This window comes from Sphaeramia orbicularis, chromosome 19 (assembly GCF_902148855.1).
Source record: "Sphaeramia orbicularis chromosome 19, fSphaOr1.1, whole genome shotgun sequence".
Lineage (NCBI taxonomy): Eukaryota > Metazoa > Chordata > Actinopteri > Kurtiformes > Apogonidae > Sphaeramia > Sphaeramia orbicularis.
The window spans coordinates 43,709,908-43,733,354 of record NC_043975.1 but is presented as its reverse complement, the minus strand read 5'-3'; the positions used below and the strand labels follow the sequence as shown (position 1 = coordinate 43,733,354).

Here is a 23,447-nt window from a genome sequence, read left to right as displayed (position 1 = left end):
AACAGGTACAAGCATCATCATCATTAATCATTTTTACAACTCCATGAAAAATAGGTTTATAAGAAAATTTTCTTTAGGCATGTTTTTTTCATTCCTAAAGAGGAATAAAAACACTCAGGAAAAAAAAAATCTTGATTAAGGTTTTCATAATTCATACATGAAAGGGTCAAAGTGCTTTATAAATAAAGCTGGACTACATTAGATTCACTTCGTTTTTCTTATAATCGTATTTTTTTGAGAGTGTCACGGTAGCGTGGCCGAGCGGTCTAAGGCGCTGGATTAAGGCTCCAGTCTCTCCGGGGGCGTGGGTTCGAATCCCACCGCTGCCAGTAAGCTTTTCACTGTCGTCTTATTTTAATAAATAATGCAAAATGAATATAAACCTACAAACATTAAACAACTACTGAGCACTTACAGAATCCTCTCACTAAGAACGAAGAGAGTTCTAACTCGAAAGGCAGAGCAGGCGCTTGGCATTATGGGTACGGGCTCCTCCCCACGTGTCGTTGTTAAGCACAGACAACATGATACTAGGCAACACCGCTTCCACTTCCAGCATGTTAGCATGAGTGAACAGACACTGCCCCTGCATCTACACTGAAACACCTGTGGACTGTTCGTACACGGATGAGATAGCTAAGACTGTTCAGCGAGGTGTGCAGGTGAGTGCCAACAGTAGTGTCCGTGTTGTTCGTTCATAAAGACATATTAAAATCAGGCCTCTTGTCTTATTTTGACTGACATGTCCAGGTTAGCATGCCAAGCTAGCTGGCTAATGCTAAGCCACAGTACAGCTCGGCTTTTAGCTTGCGTGCTAGTTAGCGTCGTTGTCTGTGCGTGTATTTTAAGTTTTAGGAAATGTTAGATTAATTTAGACTTATCATAGCTTCTGCTTCTGGATATAATGTGTCAGAAAGTTAGTGAAATCAGCAGTGTAATTCGGGCCTTGTCAAGTCTGGCCGATAGTTTTGTTGCTAGTTCGCTAATGTGACTTAAAAAGAGTTAAAATAGTCTATTTATGACCGTTTGAAATGGTCAAGCGGTGTTGTAGCTGCATACTGTAAGTAACACAGTGTTTTGCGTAATTAAAACAGCTATTTAACCTGTGTTGCGTGAGGTTTCATCATGTTATTACCTGGCTAGGGCCGTGATAGCATCATCTGACAGACTGATTTGTCCCAGCTGTCCAGTACTCAAAGGGCCTTCAGAACGGGTTAAAGGGGCTTTTTGCTGGAGATAATTTAATCCCTTCGTAGATTTGTCCAACAGTTAAAGGGCTGAGACTCTATTTGCTGAATTTCTTTTCATTCATTTCATTTTCATTTATTTCGTTCATGGTTGTTGTGCATCTCATCAGCAAACATTCAATAATCATCAGGTGAACAAACATGTACACACCCATGATTAGGGCTGTAAGAAAATATCAGTTCTGCAATATATCGCTGTATTTCATTTCACAATACTGTATCGATAGTAAAAAGCACTGTATTGATATTTTTAGATATTTAATCAAATGCAGATATTGTGGAGGTTCATTTTTGTTTTTTGTTTGTATTTTATTTATTATTATTTAACACTCTTTTATTAAATAATGTTAGTTCCTTTGTTGGGATTGCACAAAAGTAATGTTCTGATGTTAGTTATGAACTAATAGAATATGAACATTTGAATAGGCTCTTAAACTGTAATGTCTGTAAAACAGAATTTCAGTTTGAACACAGGAACATTTTGTGATACAGCATTAGATCCTGTTCTGATCAAATAAAAATGTGTTTAGTATTTGTGCGTATTTCTGGTGTAATTCAATTGTTCAAGGAAATAATCATTAAAAAAAGAAACAAACAAAAATAATTGCCTTTTTAACAGTATCATGATATATTGTGATATATCGTATCGTGATACTAGTGTTGTAATTTGTATCGTATCACCAGATTCTTGCCGATACACAGCCCTACCCATGATTGAAAAGGAGCAGGATGAAGAAAATCTTATATTTTTTGCCCACCTTCTAAATAATAATAATAATAGCCTTAATGGTTAGCCATACACAACTAGCTATAAACTCATACTGTATAAAGTCAGACAAACCAAACTAAATACAGGGTGAGTCAGAAAAAACCCTCTTTTCATTTAAAGAAATTGTACCACTGAAATGGAAATGCTTATTTTTCTTTTGATCATACAGTCATATTGATGTGGTCATTGAGCATGTCTGGCGATTGAATCATTGATTTATGGCATAGCATAACAGAGGGAATGTCCATTGTTTATAGTGCACCGAAATATCTGCCAACACAGTTTATGCCACCGTGAATGAAATTGAAATTGTCAACCATTACAGCATGTTTACTCACCATCAAAATGTTTTGTCTCAACGAAGTCGTCCGGCACGACCTTCAACCTGACTACCATTCAGATTGATGCAAATCTGTGCTCGTTGTCGCATCTCTAACACAGCTCTTCTCGCCATTCGTGTTCGTCGTAGGGCTTGGATTTCAGCTGTGATGCGATTTTGGAGTTCCTGAAGAGTTTGTGGAACAGTCATGTAGGCCTATGTCCTGAGTGTGAAAGCAAAGCCCCGACTCCTGTAATTGTTGTCAATTTCAAGTTTGTTCACTGTGGCATACATTGTGTTGGCAGGTATTTCAGTGCCCAATAAACAATGGACCTTCTCTCTCTCATGCAATGCAATAAATCTATGACTACATCACCAGACATGCTCAATAACCACATCAATATGACTGTATGGTCAAAAGGAAAATCAGTGTTTCCGTTTTAGCAGTACAATTTCTTTAAATGGAAAGAGCGTTTTTTCTGACTCACCCTGTACATCCAAAGATAATAGAAAATGAATACAAAACGAAGTGCAAAACTACATGTCCAGGAAATACAAAACATAGGTCAACACATACCTGATGAAATGATGCAAAAACATTATACCAGATCAAAATAAGTAAATAAATGTCACAAGATGCAATGCAAATACAAAGCAAAATGTAAAAACTTATAATTGTTCATATAATGTCATTGTTCTTTCTTTATACACTTTTTTCAGTTGGAATCTGCTTTTACAGTCACATTATACCTGGACATGCTGCTTGTCCTCTGATACCTTGTTGTTCCAGCTGTGACGTGTGTATTTATTGTCAGCTGGTTCTAGTGAAGCCTGTTAATAATCAATAACTTTACCTCTGTCGTTTCCAGGTTAGATCCCAAAGGATCTGCTGCTTCTTCTCTCCTGTTTTCTCTGTTTTCTCCTCCTCCTTCTGCGTACATCAAAATGGCCAGTGGGGATGATGACGACCCTATTATAGAAGAGGTAAAGCCACAGCCTAAACTTAAACTGTACAAAGAGATGATGAGGCAGCAGAGGCAGGACACTTACCCTTACACGGACAGTTTTTACATGTTCATCTTGGCTTGTGTATAGTTAAATATGGCTCTGATTCTCCAGAGTCTGTGCATGGCAGGGTGGATCAGAATATTTCAATGCACCACCGTATTTGGTCGGAGAGTAATATAACATAATCATTGTTTCTGTTTATTTTAGATTGACGTGTATTTAGCCAAAAGCCTTACAGACAACCTGTATCTTTTCCAGGTAAGTATTTTATGTCCTACTTTGATATCTTTGTTATACATTGCACTGATATAATGCTACCATCAAAACTGAAAGGCCACACAATTCAGTGGGTGTAGACTAGGGATGTCACGATACCAAAAATTCAGGAATCAATACAGATACCACTGAAATTACACGATTCTCGATACCACGGTTTAAAAAAAGAATCTTAAGAACTCATAAACTTAAACGGAACTCCTTTCAGTATTTCCATATAAATGAATCTTGCTGTTTCCTCTAACTCTCTCATCTGTTCCACTGTCAGTCACAGTTTACTGCTTTGAATGCACACACCTGATTGGCTGAGTGGGATCACGTGGGATGGTTCTACATACATGTTACTGGTCTGTGTGTTTCCTCATCTACTTTACCTTAAGCTGCGCTGTTTCAAACAGAAGCGCTCCACCACCGGCTGGAGGTCCGGGTCCGTATAGGACGGCTTCTGGGTCCAGACCCGGGCCATGGTCCACCTGTTAGTGACCGCTGGTCTAGTTTGTTATTGTCAACATTTGGTATCAGTGGTGGTCCGAGTAGGGCTGTGTATTGGCAAGAATCTGGCGATATGATACAAATCACAATACTAGGATCACGATATGATATATCACAATATGTCATGATACTGTTAGAAACAAACAAAAAATTGCCTTTTTTTTTTTTTAAATGATTATTTCCTGGAAGAATTGAATTCCACCAGATAAGATCCTGTTGAAATGTTCATATTTTATTAGTTCAGAACTAACATCAGAACATTATTTTTTTCCCAACAAAGGAACTACCATCTCCCTCTCTCAGACAGTAAAAAGTGCTTTTAGGATGATTGAAATAACCATTATTTAATAAAAGAGTGTTAAATAATAGGCAAGGCAGGTTTATTTCTATAGCACATTTCATGTACAAGACAAATCAAAGTGCTTTACATAAAACATTAAAAGCATTACAGCAGAAGCAATGAAAAGTATAGGCATGAGAAAAAACAAAGAAACAAAAAATCAGATTAATAGATAAAACAGATAAACGGATGAAACAGATAAAAACATTAAGCTTAAAAGAATATAAACTCTATTCAAATGCAGCTGAGAACAGGTGGGTCTTTAACCTGGATTTAATAAATAAAATATAAACAATCAAGAAAAACAAAAAAAAACAACAAACAAAATGAACCTCCACAATATCTGCTTTTGAATAAATACCTAAAAATATTGATACAGTATTGTGAAATGAAATATCGCGATATATTGCAGAACCAATAAACCCCTAGGTCCGAACGGGCCAGGTTGTAAAAACTGCGTGGGACCATCATACCAGTACTAATGTGGAGCCCTGATGGTATCACATGTCAGATGTTTAATGTTGAAGAACAGAACTCACTTTGGATTCTTTAAACAGAGCTGGGTGTCTGTCTTCAAGGTGCTCTGATAGGTTAGTGGTACCACCCCCCCACCCGGTTTGAATTCAGTGGTGGCGGCGTTGACACAGTGGCTTATGCGTGTCCAGAACCACATCGTGGTCATCGACCTGAAATACTTCCACAAATTTGTTGTTGCGTGTGTACGTTCGGCACATACCGCCCCCATCAATTCCAGAAGAGTAGCAGCCTACCGTTTCTTACGCAGGCATCGGTTTTTCTGTTTCTTAAAAAAAGGAGGATGTTTTTGTTTTTTTTTTTTAATCATAGTATCGAATGTAGGGATGTAACGATTACCGGTATAACGATAAAACGTGGTAAAATTGCAGACGGTTAGTATTACCGTTTAAATTCTAATTATCATGATTATCATGTTTGATTACCGCACTTTTAGGGGAGAACACGCCTATGTAAAGATATGCTTTTATGTCAAATATTTGAGTATAGTTTAAGTTTATTACAATTTTAATTTTATATACCTAATATTTGGAACCAGTATTCACTTTTAAAGTCTTTGAAAAGGTTTGTTAAGCATCTTTGTGTTATTTATGCAATAAATCATATACATTTTTCAAATGCATTTTATATATTTTTTTGTTTTATGGCCTTTTGTGTTGATATAGTAGGATAAAGTGAAAAAAAAAAAATAAATAGATGATATAAATGAAGTTGTGCTGAATAAACAGATACCAAACATGGGTATAGTAAATATTTATTTATGTAGTGTATAAAGGCAAAATTAAAAGTACTGAAACACGGACAAAATAGGCTCAGACCACTAAGGGTTAATATTTGAATGTTTCTGCCAGCACAAAGTACATTGCGCCTATTATTTATTGGCTTTTTGTTTTTTTTGTGTTTTTGAAAATACACTTGGTTAAATTACTTCAGTGTGTGTATTCGTACTTTTTGAACATTTTGAGCACAATTTCAATAATACCGCAATAATAATGATAACCGTGATAATTTTGGTCACAATAACCGTGATATGAAATTTTCATATCTCATATTTCATTACTAATCGAATGATATCGTGAGTATCGGTTCTCATGACATCCCTAGTATAGACACTGACTCCATCCATTATTAGTATACTGTTTATATTGTTTATGTTTTTTCAACTTCTCTAGTGTGTAGTAGACATAATCTTATGAATTTAAACTGTTTTTTTTATTTCTGACACAGTACCCTGTACGACCAGCTACCATGACCTACGATGATGTTACTCACTTAACTGCCAAAATCAAACCCAAGCAGCAGAGGGTAAAAGACAACTTTAATGCCACATATTCACACTGTTCTTTTAATGACTTATGCCATTTCAAAGTATGGTCTTTTTCATGTAGGTGGAGTTGGAGATGGCCATTGACGCCATGAGTCCAAACTACTGTAGAAGCAAAGGAGAGCAGATTGCTCTGAACGTGGATGGCACCAGCTACGATGAAACTAACACCTATTCAGCGTATGTGTTAAACCTCAGCTACAGTCAGACTTTGAATGGGATTGTTGCCTGATGAATTATTTTCTTTCCTTAAAATGGTTGCATCTCACACAGTTCTTTCTATGTGGCCATAAATGTTTTAGAAACTGCAAATCTGATCTCTGTCCTAATTTTGATGTATTTTCATGGAAAGCCCAAACAAGGTCTTCTTTCAACAAGGTACACTGTAGTCGCTTTTCCATTGGACATCTGCACAAAACTTTAGCGATATTTACTAAATGTCGAACAAACAGAAGTGCGTAATGTCGGTTTTTCCATTAAATCACAAACGTGATGATTTGTTCATTTATTATTGTGAGATGACACAAGAAGTCATTCCATAAACATGGCGATGAACGTAAATATGGTGTTGATTTACAGATATATTTATTATTATTATATATTACCCCTCTATCTCGTACTAAATTTAAAAAATGATGTGGCTTCCTGGTGTGTCCACACATACCGCGACATGTTTCTTCTTCTTCTTCACTTGTTGTAACATACGTCAACATCTGTTTTTTTTAATTCACCTGACAAGTTGTGAAAAAAGGTCTTTCCAGTGCAGTTTTGCGTGATATACCATTTGCGCTACTCCCGAAAAACCACCCCTTGCCAGCACAAAAAACTTTCAACCAAAAAACAAGACTTTTGACGAAAGTGTTGTTTTTCCATTAAGTAAATTTTTATGCGCAAGTTATATTTGTGCAATTTGAGGGTCAATGGAAAAGCGACTTGTGTTGTATGTTAATGAGCTCTTCTGTCTTTTATGTTTCTATCCAGGAAAATGATGGATAAACAGACTTTCTCCTCCATCCAAGCCACCACCAACACTTCCAGATATGCTGCTGCTGTGTTTCGCAAAGGTCTGATGAGTTCAACTATAACAACAGACTCTGTAGTCCACTGTAGCTTCATGCTAGTGCTTTAGCAACTTCACTATATACGCTATTATGTACAACACACAATCTGGCTGGAAGAGTTCCACAACATCAGACAAATATAATCATTAGTACAACACATTAAATGGCATTTGACAATCAATCAATTGGTCTTTAATTTATAGAGCAACTATTCATACACTGGGGATGTAGCACAAAGTGCTTTACGTATAAGTTAAAAAATTAGTACCACCCAACCATCCACCCACTCACACACAAGCACACATATACTTAAAAAGACTGATTGAGCATGAGAGGACCAGAAAGTAAAAGTAAAAGAGTAAATGGCCCCGTTCAGACCTGCATTAACATGTGTCCAGACTGATCTGACCACAAGTAACTGATGCACATTCAGGACACACTGAGATCTAATCGCTCAGGATGGATGGATGGATGGATGGATGGATGGATGGATGGATGGATGGATGGATGGATGGATGGATAGATGGATAGATAGATAGATAGATAGATAGATAGATAGATAGATAGATAGATAGATAGATAGATAGATAGATAGATAGATAGATAGATAGATAGATACTTTATTAATCCAGAGGGAAATTCAAGTATTCAACAGCTTTGCATACAGCACAAGAAGACAAAAAACAGACAGAACAGAACAAAACAGGCAGGTTAGTAATAGGGCTGTGTATTGGCAGGAATCTGGTGATACGATACAAATCACAATACTAGGATCACGATATGATATATCACGATATATCATGATACTGTTAAAAAGGCTTTTTTTTTTTTTTTTTTTTTTTAAGATTTTTTTTTTTAAGATTTTTTTCCTGGAAGGATTGAATTATACCAGAAATATGTACAGACACTAAACACATTTTATTTGATCAGAACAGGATCTAATGCTATAAATGCTTAAAAGTGAATATTGGTTCCAAATATTAGGTATATAAAATCAAAACTGTAATAAACTAAAACTATACTCAAATATTTGACATAAAAGCAGATCTTTACATAGGCGTTTTTTCCCCTAAAAGTGCGGTAATCAAACACGGTTATCACGATAATTAGAATTTAAACAGTAATACTAACCATCTGCAATTTTACTGCCGTTTATTGTTATACCGTAATCGTTACAATCCCTATTATAGATATATATACATTTACCTGAGAGAATGCATATTTATGTATGTACTCATATTTTTCCTATGTAAGTTGTGACTCCCTGATGTTTGTGTTACGTATATGTACCATGTTTGTAGTAACATAAGAAAATAAAGTTAAAAAAAAATAGTAATAATTTTAAAATGATGTTTTAACGCTCCTTGGACCACTCTGTCACAACTAGGGCTGTGTATTGACAGAATCTGGTGATACGATACAAATCACAATACTAGTAGCACGGTATGCTGTATCACGATATATCATGATACTGTTAAAAAAGCAAAAAAAATTTTAAGATTATTACCTGGAAGGATTGAATTATACCAGAAATATGTACAAATACTAAACACATTTTTATTTGATCAGAGCAGGATCTAATACTGTATCACACATTTTCTAATTCTCCTAGTTTCCAAAGGAACTACCATCTGCCTCTCAGACAGTAAAAAGTGCTTTTAGGATGCTTCAAATACCATTATTTAATAAAAGTGTGTTAAATAATAATAAAGATAGAACAAGAAAGAAAAACAAAATCAACCTCCGCCATATTTGTATTTGAATAAATACCTAAAAATATTGGTACAGTACTTTTTAATATCGATACAGTATTGTGAAATGAAATATCACAATATATTGCAGAATCGATATTTTCTAACACCCCTAGTTAGTAACCAGGTTGACATTAAGGTTAGTATATACTCTTAAAAAAAAAAAAACTTGCTAAATAACTTACTCTAAAAAATATCCTGTACAATACCCCTGTACAAAGACTTCTAATTTAAAAAATCTGCAGAAAAACTAAATGTATTGTCAGTGTACAGTATTTACACATTTCAGGGCACAGTAACTTAAAGTGAAAAGGAGGAGATCTGGGACACGTCCATAGTCTTTGGACTAGAGCTGCAGCTATCAATTTTTTTCTTCGAATAAAGGATTATTTGAATAAGTGAAAAAATAGTAAAAATGTGGAAAAAAAGGCATGTCTGAGAAATATTCAGTTTATCTGTTAGTATTTACCTAGTAAATTAATTGCCACTGGTTTCAATAATCAGTTGCTGTAATTTTTAAAGGAAAAAAAACCCTCTAAAATTCTGACTGCAGCTTTTTACATGCTAATGTTTGATTTCTTCCCTCATCTGTGACAGAAACTGAAAAGTGTTTGAATTTTTACCATGAAAAATAATCAGTAAGTTAACAGACTATGAAATGATTAGTTTCAGCCCTAGATTGGACGGAAACCCATCTATTGATCACCTTATGTTCACCTGCATAGTTGTAGATTCTTTCATGGTCATACATTCCAATAAATGATAAACCTGTGAAACAGTGAGAAAAAAAAAAAAACACATTTATGAAATTTATTAAATGTATACATCCTGTATACAGTCTCTTGGATGAGAGACAAAACATTTTCATGAAATCTAAACCAGTCCAGTTAAACTGAGAAGAACTACAAAGAATCCTGCACTTGTGTATGATTGAAACATGTTTTAATTTTATTGTAGTGGCCTCACCTTTCTTTACCTCTGTTGTTACACAGTAGTTTATATCGTTACAGAGCTCCAACTATTGACTGTTTTTTAATCAGTTATTCTACTGATTGTTTTGTTCAATTCAATTAAATGATTATTTGAAAAAATATCTATATAGAAATAACAATAAAAACAGTTTAAAAGTATATATGAAAATATTTATATAGAAATAACATAAAAACTGTATAAAAGTATATATAAAATTACCTATAGAATAACAATAAAAACTGTATAAAAATATATTTAAAAATATCTATATAGAAATAACAATAAAAACTGAATAAAAGTATATATAAAAATATCTATACTGTAGATATAAACACCAAACCAGTCCAATAACATCTACAAACACATCTGTCAGTTCAGTCTACAACACATTTGGATCCAACTGATACCAACTGAACATGGAACTAACAAACAACTGTGTGTGGATCCTGGCGTCATGTGCGTCACAATAAGCGTCCGTGTGAAACACAACAGTGGGATCAATGTTTAACAGCAGAGAAATGAAGGAAACGGAGCTACGATTCAAGAAAACTAATCAAATTAGTTGTTTAATTGATTTGGGTCAATCCACTGATTAATAGTTTCAGCTCTACTTTTGACAACGTTACTATAAAAGTTTTTTGATCAATAGTAAATAAATTAACAGCAAACGGTGACATTTGTTCTCAGTTAATCTCTGAGTGGTTTCAGAGGACCCTGTGTCAGGGTTGACTTGGGTTTTGCACACAGCCATGCACACTCACATGGTTGCTGTAATATGTAGTTGGTGTGGGTAGTTACCTCCGCCAGGAGGTAGTGTGATCACTTTGCTTTGTGTGTTTCTTTGTTTGTTTGTTTGTTAGCAACTTTACAGGAAAACTATTCCAACCATCTTTACCAAATTTTACCCACAGATAGGCCCAGGCCCAGGATGAACCCACTGGATTTTGGGCCAAGTAGGCCAAAGTTCAAGGTCACAGCAAGGTCACAAAATCTCAAATTGTCCTATCTCTCATCATTGAGCAATTTTCGAAAATTCATAAAAAATTCAAAACAAATCCGATTAGCCTCCAATTTGATACACCTGTAGCTTATAACAATATCTTGTATCTGGCACAAAATTGTCCACATCCACTGTGGAATGTGGACTATGTGGACATTTCAATTTAACATTGAACTCAACAAATACTGATTGGAATTTAATATAACTTAACATACACATGACTGGTACCAAGCTTCAACTTTTTCTGCTGTATGGAACAACCTTGAAACTGTTTAATTTAAAAAGAAATAGTCGATCCACAATGCACACTGTTCGGGGTGCTTGGCGGAGGTTTGCATTCCTCTGAACATGTGTTTAAATCAAATTTACTGTAGACTTTATGTTAAGAGTGAGCGCTCAGTCCATCCCAAAACTGAATGGCATCAGTGGTTGAGTCTCAGTACAATATTTTAGTTCATTTTAAGGCTGTGGGGGTACACCATAGTCTGTATCACAGGTGTCAAACATGAGACCCAGGGGCCAAATCCAGCCCACCAAAGGGTCCAATCTGGCCCGCGCGATGAATTTGTGAAATACAAAAATTACACTAAAGATATTAACAATCAGGTGTCAACATCATTTCCAGTCTTAAGTTGATCAGACCAGTAAAATACGATCATAATAACCTATAGATAATGACATCGCCAAATGTGAACAACCTGAAGTGTCTTAAGAGAAGTGCAACAATATTCTGTCTGTTACTAAATGTTTTTTATATTTGTGGATTTTCTGTGATCTGTACGTTGTAATGTACATGAGTAAATTTTAAGTCGAGGCATAATATTGTTAAAATTGCACTTCAGTTCTTTTTAAGACATTTCAGGTTGTGTTATTCACATTTCTTAGGAAACTTTGTAGATGTAAACATTGTCAATAATGAAATTTTACTTTTTCCACGGTTATTATTTTACTGGTTCGGCCCACTTGAGGTCATACTGGACTGAATGTGGCCCCTGAACTAAAAATGAGTGTGACACCCCTGGTCTGTATCATTAATGGGTAACACTGTTAAAGTAAATTCACACAGATGCAATAAGGGTGATCCTCATGTGTAGAACTGCCTCAGCACAGCCACACTGATATCATATGATTCTATTCTGCAGGTGAGCTTCATGTCACACCTCTGACGGGAATCCTTCAGATGAGGCCAAGCTTCTCCTATCTAGACAAGGCTGACAACAAAACCAGAGAAAGAGAGGCAACCAATGAGGGTACGTTTTTCTGTTTTTATTTTTTCCATTTTTTCACAAGAACAGTTTGTACTACACTCTTTAGCAGGGTGTAAGAAAATATCAGTTCCGCAATATATCGTGATATTTCACTACATGATACTGTATCGATATTAAAAGTACTGTATCGATATTTTAAATTATTTATTCAAATGCAAATATGGCGGAGATTCATTTTGTTTTTTGTTTATTATGTTCTTGTATTTTATATTCACACAGGTATTTTGCTCTGTTGTTTGTATTCTAGCATCTTAAAAGCTCCTTTTACTGTCTGGAAGAGGCAAATGTTTGTTTTCTTTATTGGGAATAGGGGTTGTGTATTGGCAAGATCAGGCGATATGATACAAATCACAATACTAAGATCACAATATGATATATCACGATATATTATCATACTGTTAAAAAGGCAAGTTTTTTTGTTTGTTTCTTTTTTTTAAATGATTAGTTCCTTGAAGAATTGAATTACACCAGAAATCTGCACAAATACTAAACACATTTTATTTGATCCCAACAGGATCTAAGGTTACATCACAAAATGTTCCAGTGTTCAAACTGAAATTCTGTTTTACAGACATTACAGTTTACGATCCTGTTCAAATGTTCATATTCTATTAGTAAGAACTAACATCAGAGCATTATTTTAGTTCAGTCCCAACAAAGGAACTAACATTATTGAATAAAAGAGTGTTAAATAATAATAAAGAAAATGTAAACAAAAACAAAAATGAACCTCCACAACATCTGCATTTGAATAAATACTTAAAAATATCGATACAGTACTTTTTCATATTGATACAGTATTGTGAAATGAAATATCGCGATATATTGCAGAACTGATATTTTCTTACACCCCTAATTGAGAATGCACAAAAGTAATGTTCTGATGTTGGATGATTCAGGGACTGAAAACTATGCATTCTTTTTGCAACAGAATACCAACATTTAAGCAGGATCTTAAACTGTGACCTCTGTAAAACATGATTTATTTATTTATTTGAGTGATTTTTGTACTGGTAAAGCCACATGTTAAAACTTTATTTATCCAAATGCGGCACTACAAGTTTTTCGATGAAATAATCTTTTAAAAAAAGAAACAAAACAAAAAATATCGCCTTGGTAACAGTATCGTGGCATATTGCAAGGTTATTATCGTTAACAAAAACTAACGAAATCACAAAACTAGACTTGAAAAAACTTTTCATTAACTGAAATAAACAAAAACTATAATTAAAAGAAAAAAAAAACAATAACTAACTGAAACTCTATTGTGTGCTTACATAACTAAAACGTATAAAAATTATGGATAAAATTCCCATCGTTTTTGTTTTTGTCAATGTCGGATTGATACGAAAGCGATTTATTTCCCTCGAGCAATTTTAGCTAGCGGCACCATATGACACTTCACGGTCTGTCACTTGTGGTTTCCAGTCGTCTTCTGGTCCCCACTCTACCTGGAAACATGGCGACTAAAGTTGGGAGAAAGCAGCAGAGTCCTGTTTGGGATTTATTTGAATATGACGAGAAGAAGAGAAGAAGAGAAAAGATACAAAAAAACTAAAACTAATACTAAAACTAAACTAAAACTAAGCATTTAGAAAAAAATGAAAACTAATAAAAACTAGCAACCTGGCACTAAAAACGAATTAAAACTAATGCTGCATTTCCACTATGTGGAACCAGCTCAGCTCAGCTCGACTCGGCTCTACTCGCTCTGTATTCCTGGAGACCATTTCCATTACTAGATACTACCAACTTCACAGTACCTGGACGTCATAGTGATGCAGCGTGTTACTTCCGTGTCGTCTGTTCAGAGAGTTGCTGATAAACTCGCCCGTTGCGTGTTGTCTTGTCTGAATTTTACACCGGCTACCAAAGACCTGAATCTCCTCGACCGACCATGGTGTAGTTTTGGACTGTTATGTGGATCAATGTACCGCTATATTTACTGTCCACTTCCGCATCTGTTTTTTTGTAAAACAGCGGGTCACAGAGACAACTCTCTGACCAATCAGTGGTCTGCAGTGTTTACATGTCACGTTTTAGTATCTGGTCACCAGTCCTGGAACCTCAGCGGAGGTGATACCAAAAAAGTAGTACCGGGTACCAGATTCCAGGTCCTTTTTCGTAATGGAAACGCAAAAAGGCCGAGTTGAGCTGATGCCACGCAGTGGAAACGGGGCATAACTGAATTAGAGAAAAAAAGTCATCGCCAAATTCTTCCCAACACACAGCCCTACTCTGTAGACCCAGCCTTAGCTGTACTTGCTGCTGTTGGGGTTCCACCTGTAGTCTGACCAGAGTTTTGTGTCTGTAGGTGGAGACTCTTCTCAGGATGAGGCAGAGGAGGAGGCCAAGGCCATCACTGTGCGTCCATCCTTTGTTCACTCTCAGTTTACCGCCCATACTTAAACCTTTACATTATGTAACTGGGTGTATTCTAATTCCAGGTGAGGTTTGCCCGTCCTGAGTCAGAGCAGGCCCGACAGAGGAGGATCCAGTCATACGAGTTCCTTCAGAAGAAGCAGGCGGAGGAGCCCTGGATTCACCTGCGCTACCATGGTGTCAAGGTAGGGGGTGCACTCATCCATCACTTAGAATTTATACCTCTGTTAGTGAAGGTTTAATTAAGGGATAGCCCAATTATCTGTGCCAAGTTTTACAATTTAACCCTATAAAGCAGGGCTGTCAAACTCATTTTAGTTCAGTTCCACATTCAGCCCAGTTTGATCTCCAGTGGGCTGAACCAGTAAAATAACAGTGAAAAAAGTAAAATTATATTATGATCAGGTTTACATCTACAAAGTTTCCTTAAAAATCTGAATAACATGAACAACTTGAATTGTCTTAAGAAAAACAAGTGCAATTTTAACAATATTATGCCTCAGTTTATCATTTACACATGTGCATTACAATTGCATGCAACATTTAGTAACAGGCAGAATATTGGTCAAATTGCATTTACTTTTCTTAAGACAATTCCGTTTGTTCAAATTTGTTCAGGTTATTCACATTTTTTGTAAAAGTATATTTTGGTAATGTAAACATTTTCATGTTTTTCATTTTTTTTACACCAAAAAAAACAGAAAATGTGGGGTTGTCATTATTTATAGGTTATTATGATAATATTTTACTGGTTCTGATCCACTTGAAATCTAATTGGACTGTATGTGTCTGTATGTGGAACCTGAATTAAAATGATTTTGACACCATTGATTTTTAATATCTTCAGTGCAATTTTTGCATTTCACAAATTCATCCCACCGGCTGGATTGGACCGTTTGGTGGGCCGGATTTGGCCCCCAAGCCACATGTTTGACACCTGTGCTATTAAGACTGAACCATTAAACCACTGACAGAAAATTCCAGTTCTTTGAAACTGGAGCCTTTATTGGTCTGTCTGAACAACCAAAAAAAAAAAGTTTTTTTTTTTTTTTCAAACATCCATGTCCATGTGTGAGTTTCAATTTTGTATCATATTTGATCCATCAGGTCTCAGTGCTCAAATATGATTATTTTTGAACAGACATAAACATGATATAACACAAACATGTCTAATAAATAGTTAATTCCTTTTGTAAATGGTCCGAGTTCTTCCTCCTTCCTCATTGACAGTCTTGTAGTGTCACTGGAAAGGCCTCTGGTGAATGAACTCCTCTCCCTGGTGGATTATCTGTGTATTGCATGTATCTAATTGTATACATCAGGTTTCTCAAGAAATAAAATATCACACTGATCATGTAGAGAGCTTCAAACTCATGGATCAAATATGACATGTTTGGGGTTAAAGGGTTAATGTGTATGTGTCAGTATTGTTTTTTTTTTTTTTTATCAATTTAAGGTTGTTTTTTTTTTAAATTAAAATAATGAATTCCTACTGTAGGCCCCTCTGTGTCTGCCGTAACCTCTTGGTGGTCTGAGCAGTGACCTACCCACACATTTATACATAATACTGATAATCTCAAATTTTTTATTGATCCAGGAATTTGATTAAAGTAATGGAATAAGGATCTATGCTGTTACAGGTGGGCTTCTGTTTCATGGCTTCATTGTTGTGTTTTTTTATTGTAGGACGGACGCTCGGAGCACGAAAAACAGTACCTGTTCTGCCAATCAGTGGACACGTCTGAGAACTCTGAACTGGTCAAAAGTCCAAAGTGAGTCCTAACAAATGGTTTTAAAAACAGCACATTTTCAACCTGCTTTGAGAGGTGATTGTGAATATGTTGGCTGCTATCGGTGTTCTTTAAATGGCTCATATTTGTCTAAACCCACTTTTCTTAGTCTGTGGTTCATTTCTTTGTGGATTTGGACCCTAATAGTTCAGACAGTTTGAATTTGAACCCTCCAGCTGCTGCTAAACTATCTTTAGATTCATTTGGACAAAAATCAAGTGGATTTCTACAGCCTGTTTGAATTCCTGCTTAATTAGTTTCATCTATAACTAGTTACAACATTTGCACATTGGTTTTGTTAATTTTTGTCATTATTTTTGCTTGATTTTCGTCAGGTTTTGTTAATTTTTGTCGTCATTTTGCTCGATTTTTGTTCGGTTTTGCTCATTTTTTCATTATTTTGCTCAATTTTCATTCAGTTTTGTTCATTTTTTCATTATTTTGCTCGATTTTCGTTTGGTTTTGTTCTTTTTTTTCATTATTTTGCTCGATTTTCATATGGTTTTGTTCATTTTTTTTCTTTATTTTGCTTAATTTTTGTTTGGTTTTGTTCGTTTTTTTCATTATTTTACTTGATTTTTGTTTGGATTTGTTCGTTTTTGTCATTATTTTGCTTGATCTTCATTCGGTTTTGTTCTTTTTTTTTGCATTATTTTGCTCGATTTTTGTTTGGTTTTGTTCATTTTATTCATTTTTTTGCTCGATTTTCTTTCATACGAATTGCTTCTTAATTTGTTCCGTCTATAACTAGTTACAACATTTGCACGTCGGTTTTGTTTCTTTTTTTATTATTATTTTGCTCTATTTTTGTTCGGTTTTCAGTTTTCATTGTTCTGCTTGATTTCTATTCAGTTTTTCTTCATTTTTTTCATTATTTTGCTCGATTTTTGTTCTTTTTCTTTCATATGAATTCCTTCTTAATTTGTTCTGTCTATAACTAGTTACGACATTTGCACGTCAGTTTTGTTCACTTTTTCATTATTTTGCTCTATTTTTGTTCAGTTAATTTTTTTCATTGTTTTGCTTGATTTCTGTTCAGTTTTGTCCATTTTTTTCATTATCTTGCTTGGTTTTTGTTCGGTTTTGTTCCTTTTTTATTATTTTGCTCAGATTTTGTTCAGTTTTGTTCATTTTTTTCATTATTTTGCTCGGTTTTCGTTTGGTTTTGTTCATTTTTTTCATTATTTTGTCGATTCTGTTCAGTTTTGTTAATTTTTATCATTATTTCGTCGATTTCTGTTCAGTTTTGTTCAGTTTTGTCATTATTTTGCTCCATTTTCGTTTGTTTTCTTTCATTTGAATTCCTTCTTAATTAGTTGCGTCTCTAACTCGTTCCGTCTCCACATTTGCACATATCAGGTCCAGACCTCAGACCAACATTTCCCCAGAATTTCTTCGCAATTGTTTGTCGTCATCAGCGGTTGTAGTCCAGACTGAAAATATGTCCAGACTTGGAGCCCATTTCCTCAAATGTTCAGTTGTTGGTTGAATGGGACAGAGCGGCACAGCTGACAACCTGTAGGGGACGGGGCCTGAAGTGTCTCCTGTGCATTTAAAGGGCCAGCGCTCCAAACCACCTTTCTGGTGTCATTACTCAGAAATAGGGTTGAAGATGGACCTGTGGAGTTGAATGAATGAAGAATTCAGAGCCAAGCAGAGCATTTACAGTTTATGGAGACCACAGGGAAATGAGGGAAAAGGAAGAATTCCATTGAAAAAAAGCAAGATATCACTGCTTTAACCTGTCATTCAATGAAGCTGGTTACCCTGTGTGTTTGAAACTCACCTTGACTAATTCTTCTCCTTCTCCTCTTCCTTCTTCTCCTTCTCCCCCTCCTCCTTCTTCTCCTCCTCCTTCTTCTTCTTCTCCTCCTCCTTCTTCTCCTTCTTCTCATCCTCCTTATTCCTTTCAGGGAATACCTGGCCATGCTGATGCCCCCACTCACAGAGGAAAAAGTGTAAGTATTCATTCCTCCCCTGTAAGATTTGGAACCTTCCTACGTAGGTTTTAAGCAGCTCGTCCTCAGCTGTCTGTGTTTGCTTTAGTGTGAAGCCTGTTGGTCCTAGTAATGTGCTCTCCATGGCTCAACTCCGTACACTACCCCTGGGAGAACAAGTGAAGACCTTGATGAAGAATGGTACGTCAGCGCATCTGAACATGCGTTTTTTGTTGTTTTTACAAGGTGGTCAAGGGCGGGGTCACAGATGGACCGCCCACTACTGTTTGAGTCCTAACTGTTGAATCAAACCAGTTTCAGACAAATATTCCACATAATTGTAAAGGTCTAAATGCCATCTGAAATGAACTCAAAGGGCAACATTTAGTTTAAAATAATTTTAAATGAAAAATATTTAAAACTACTGCATCATAGATGGACAAAAAATGTGCGTCATTTTTTTCCAGAATTCCACAGTTCTCCACAGTGAAGTTCCGCTGACATTTTCCTCCTCAAATGTGTTCAGTGTAAACCTTAAACCCTCTATTTTACAACCCAGTAATTGGTTATAGAGGTAAAAAATATGGGATCAAACCTAAATAGAAAGAGTTTAGACAAATGTCAGCGTCACAGATGGACAACAAAAGGAAATATCAAAATAGACATTTTTTATTTCAATTATCAATATCATATACATTTATTTACAATATTTACAACATACTACAAATAACATTAACATTATATTCAGATGCATTTTGCATTATTAATTTTAAACACTGTGTTTAGAGTATGACATAAATAATATAATAGCCAAATATCAGTGTATTTGGAATAAATGTAGTTTATTTGTAGATTTTATAAAATGAACCTAGAATGACAGCACAAACTGGGTCACTGTACAAACATTCACACTCACTAAAATACTCAGATGTTTTTTTCACAAATTTTTTTCTCATTTGAAAATACATTTTCCTGAAAATATAAGTAATTATCAACCCAAAAATATAAGTTTGGTGTAGATTATTGTCATTTAATTTTTTTGACCAGATGTGAACCTTCCCTTGTCTTCGTTCATACATCAATAGGATACAAGTACAATGTAAGTTACACTTGGGTTCAAAGCACGTCACTCATAGGTTAGAAATTAGTTTGGGATATGTTCGACAATATCTCCACATACTTCAGATTATGGGGCTGGAAGGGATTAATGGCATTTCAATTAATTTCAATGAGGAAAATTGATTTGATATACGAGCAAATTGAGTTACGAGCTCAGTCACAGAATGAATTAAACTCGTTATGTTTAAGTACCACTGTATTGATTTGTCGCTGCACTGATGTAACTGATTACCTTCTGGAAAGAATCCAGAAGCAGCTCATGTTACATTTATTGACATGTTGAAATGTCTTTCCAATATCTCCCTTCCAGTTAAGGTGATGCCTTTTGCCAACCTCATGGGCCTCCTTGCGTCTGGCACAGACTCAACTGCAGTTTTGCGCTGCATCCAGCAGGTGGCGCTGCTGGTTCAGGGGAATTGGGTCGTCAAGAGGTAAAAGGAGAATCCATCTTCTGTTGTTTTTATATGGTAGATCATACACACAGGTTTATGGCAGAATATGATTTTAATCTAAAAGTCACACAGTTTTACTCATGTCCAGTAAAAGTTCACCAAATCCAACTCCAAGGGGTCTCATTAATTTTGTTAGAATTAGGGTTTAGATAGGTAATTTCCTGCAATTATGAAAAAAAAAGGCCTTTTTTTTTTTAAAATCTCATTTCCCGGTCCTAGAAAAACTCATGAAATTTAAGTAAAATGTTTTGGGGAAATTTAATGCATTTTAATTTAAAATTTTCCTTTTGACAAAATTAGCCACTGTGAGACCAAACCTAGAAGATTCAGGAAGATACTGATTGTCTTTTTTTTTTTAACAAAAAAATCACATATTGTGAACTATAAAACATTTCCCATTGTTGAACCTCAGAGTAAGTGTGAATCTAATTCAGATTCAGAAAACTTTATTTATCTCATATGGGCAATTCATTTGCAGCTTACCACAGACAACAGTCAACATTCAAAGTACAATGTGACAAACATAAGTCAGTATACAAATACAAGATCATAGGAAGGCAACTACTATAAATGCTTTAAATAATCAACAATAAATAATCTGCAGCCTAGAGGCATCAGAAAGTCTTTAATAAAAGCATTCAGATAGCATAAACTAATTTCCAGTGGGCTTCTAACTAAAACTTTTCATCTTTATTCTGTATTATTACAATACATAGAAAATAGCTCCATAGCTTCCTATACAGTTCTTTGAAAAGTCTTTGAAGTGAAAATGAAAACAATCACATAGTTCATCCTCTTTCCGATCATTGAAGTCCACTTCTGTTATGTACTTAAATGCATTGAACATTCATGGACATTATCACCACTCCTGGAAAAGATGTGAAAACTATTGAAAGTTTATCTGTTTACGTATGTGGGATCCCTGTCGGTCCCTCAAGTTCGTTTTCCTCATAATCAAAACTTTACAACTGTATTACAGATCATACACGCAGAAGCAGGCTGACATAATTCCATTAATAATGAATTAGATGAACTATAGTGAGTCCACAGTGTCTTGGACCGAGTGTCATTTCTTCATTAATCCCTGGAGATTGTCTTGAAGGGTGTCAGTCAGTTTGTCAGATGGACTGTGACTAGTACCTCCTTTATTCTCTGTTATAACTGAAGGTTATCTCACATCATAAACTCCTGTGTGTTTCTTCTGCAGTGATGTCCTGTATCCTAAAAACACGTGCAGTCCTCACAGTGGTGTTCCGGCTGAAGTGCTGTGTCGTGGCAGAGACTTTGTGGTGAGATGCTTGTTTTTAATATTATAAATTGTCTCGAAATGAAAAATGTCAATATTAGGGGTGTAAGAAAATATTGGTTCTGCAATATATCACAATATTTAATTTCACAATACTATATCGATATTAAAAAGTACTGTATTGATATTTTTTAGGTATTTATTCAAATGCAGATATTGTGGAGGATCATTTTTATTTTTTTGGTTTTCTTTTTCGTCTATATTTTATTTATTATCCTTTAACACTCTTATTCAGTAATGTTAATTCCTTTGTTGGGATTGAACTAAAATAATGTTCTGATGTTAGTTCTGAACTAGTAGAATATGAACATTTGAACAGGATCTTAAACTGGAATGTCTGTAAAACAGAATTTCAGTTTGAACATAAGAACATTTTGTGATATAGCATTAGATCCTGTTGGGGTCAGATAAAAATGTGTTTAGTATTGGTGCATATTTTTGGTGTAATTTAATTCTTCAAGGAAATAATAATTTAAAAAAAGAAACAAACAAAAAATTGCCTTTTTAACAGTATCATGATATATATCGTATTGTGATCCTAGTATTGTGATTTGTATCGTATTCCCAGATTCTTGCCAATACACAGCCTTAGTCAATATGCATCAGCCAACATTTTTTTTTTTTTTTTTTTTTTTTCTTTGAAGATGTGGAGGTTCACACTGGAGCGCTCTGTGATGAGGAAAGAGGTTGCATCTATCATCAAAGTAAGGAACAACAAAAACACCAAATACTGAAACCCTGTCTGCCCTAAGGTCCATCTATGCTCACTTTACTTATGTAAATAAGAACATATGTTTCAAACGGTGTAAACGTCACTGCTGTTATACTTCCATGCGTCCATTGTGTTGGAATGAGTGTTCGTCGATCAATCTACCAGAGGGTGTTGCTCTGAATTAACATATTGACCTAAAACCAATTATAAGTTTAATTAGTTTCCGTCTCCGTAGCCTTCTATTTCTCAGCTGGTGTCTTTAAAGGGTTCTTCTGAAGGTTCATTGTATATTGAATTGTCAGAGTCTGTGTCCATTAGGGCTGGGTATCATGGCCAATTTCCTTAATCGGTTCGATATTGATTCATTAGGTTCTGAATTGATTAATTTCGATTTGATTCAGCATTAATTGATTGATTCAGATTCATTTAGTGATATCAAAGTACAATTTTGAGTTGTAAATTGATTATTTCACTACTGCAGCCATGCAACACAGAATGAATATTGATATTAGAAAGGAAATAAACCTGACATTTCAGCAGTAAATCGCTGACTCTGCTCTTAAAAAATGAACGGGACACAAACATGTCCATGTTTCTACAGTGGCTCAGAACGGACTTCTTCGTCATCTTTATTCTGTTTTATGGCTGGTGCTTCCAGTCTTAAGGCACATTACTATCACCCTGGGGCACCGCTACCAATTTGCCCCCTTGAAACAGAATCATGTTGGGCCCTTGGTACAAGAAACTCACTGGAGGGGGAGGGTGGGCGGCGTTTCATGATTTCTGCTTTACTATTCCTCTTACTCAGCCCTCAACCACAGGTAATCCAAGTTAATATTTCTAGAATGACCCGCCTCCACCGGCTAGTTCCTCCGCCACCCAGTTCCTCCACACTGCGGGCTCGAGTTTGAGGCCAGGAGGACCTCCCACAGAGGGGTTTTCCCCACACTTACTCTGCATCCCCCCCGCTCCAGAACCGTTGCGAGCATGACCAAGATGACCAAGTTTTTGCGAGGGGCTCGCAAGACAGAGCCGGCTGCGCTTTTGTGTCGGTGATTTCCGGGCCATTTACTCTCAGTCCTGCTCTGAAAAATCGATCTCATCCACCATTAATTGATCACTCAAAATTAAAAAGAAATCAATCCAAAATTGATCAAATCAATTTTTTTTACCCAGCTCTAGTGTCCATAATCATCTTTACTGCTTTTGAAACTGCGCACGGTTCCCACGGAGCCAGCATTTCCTCATTCAGAGTGAATGGTGCTGTATATGTTGCTATGGGATACCAGTGATTCCTGTTCGAAAACCTTACAACTGGTCCTTCATTTTTCTGGAAAGGCTGCTTCTTTGTTTGTTTTTGGACTAAGAAAAGTAATTCACATGATCCG

The 23,447-nt window shown here is 35.6% G+C and overlaps 1 protein-coding gene and 1 non-coding gene across 2 annotated transcripts in view; both read left to right on the top strand.

Annotated features, from left to right (window-relative positions):
* Positions 1-247: 247 nt before the first annotated feature.
* On the top strand, positions 248-329 carry trnal-aag (transfer RNA leucine (anticodon AAG)). The gene has a single exon. It is a non-coding gene; the product is annotated as a tRNA-Leu (tRNA).
* Positions 330-504: 175 nt separating this feature from the next.
* The window catches only part of polr3e (polymerase (RNA) III (DNA directed) polypeptide E), a 46,612-nt gene continuing 23,669 nt past the window's right edge, over positions 505-23,447 (top strand). The window contains exons 1-15 of the mRNA XM_030163610.1: positions 505-662; positions 3,205-3,319; positions 3,551-3,601; positions 6,213-6,290; positions 6,374-6,489; positions 7,291-7,373; positions 12,236-12,343; positions 14,676-14,725; positions 14,809-14,928; positions 16,430-16,515; positions 18,447-18,491; positions 18,580-18,671; positions 19,900-20,020; positions 21,249-21,330; positions 21,992-22,051. Of these exons, the coding sequence (XP_030019470.1) occupies positions 3,281-3,319; positions 3,551-3,601; positions 6,213-6,290; positions 6,374-6,489; positions 7,291-7,373; positions 12,236-12,343; positions 14,676-14,725; positions 14,809-14,928; positions 16,430-16,515; positions 18,447-18,491; positions 18,580-18,671; positions 19,900-20,020; positions 21,249-21,330; positions 21,992-22,051 (1,131 nt within the window). The 5' untranslated portion in view covers positions 505-662; positions 3,205-3,280. The remainder of the gene's footprint in view (positions 663-3,204; positions 3,320-3,550; positions 3,602-6,212; positions 6,291-6,373; positions 6,490-7,290; positions 7,374-12,235; positions 12,344-14,675; positions 14,726-14,808; positions 14,929-16,429; positions 16,516-18,446; positions 18,492-18,579; positions 18,672-19,899; positions 20,021-21,248; positions 21,331-21,991; positions 22,052-23,447) is intronic.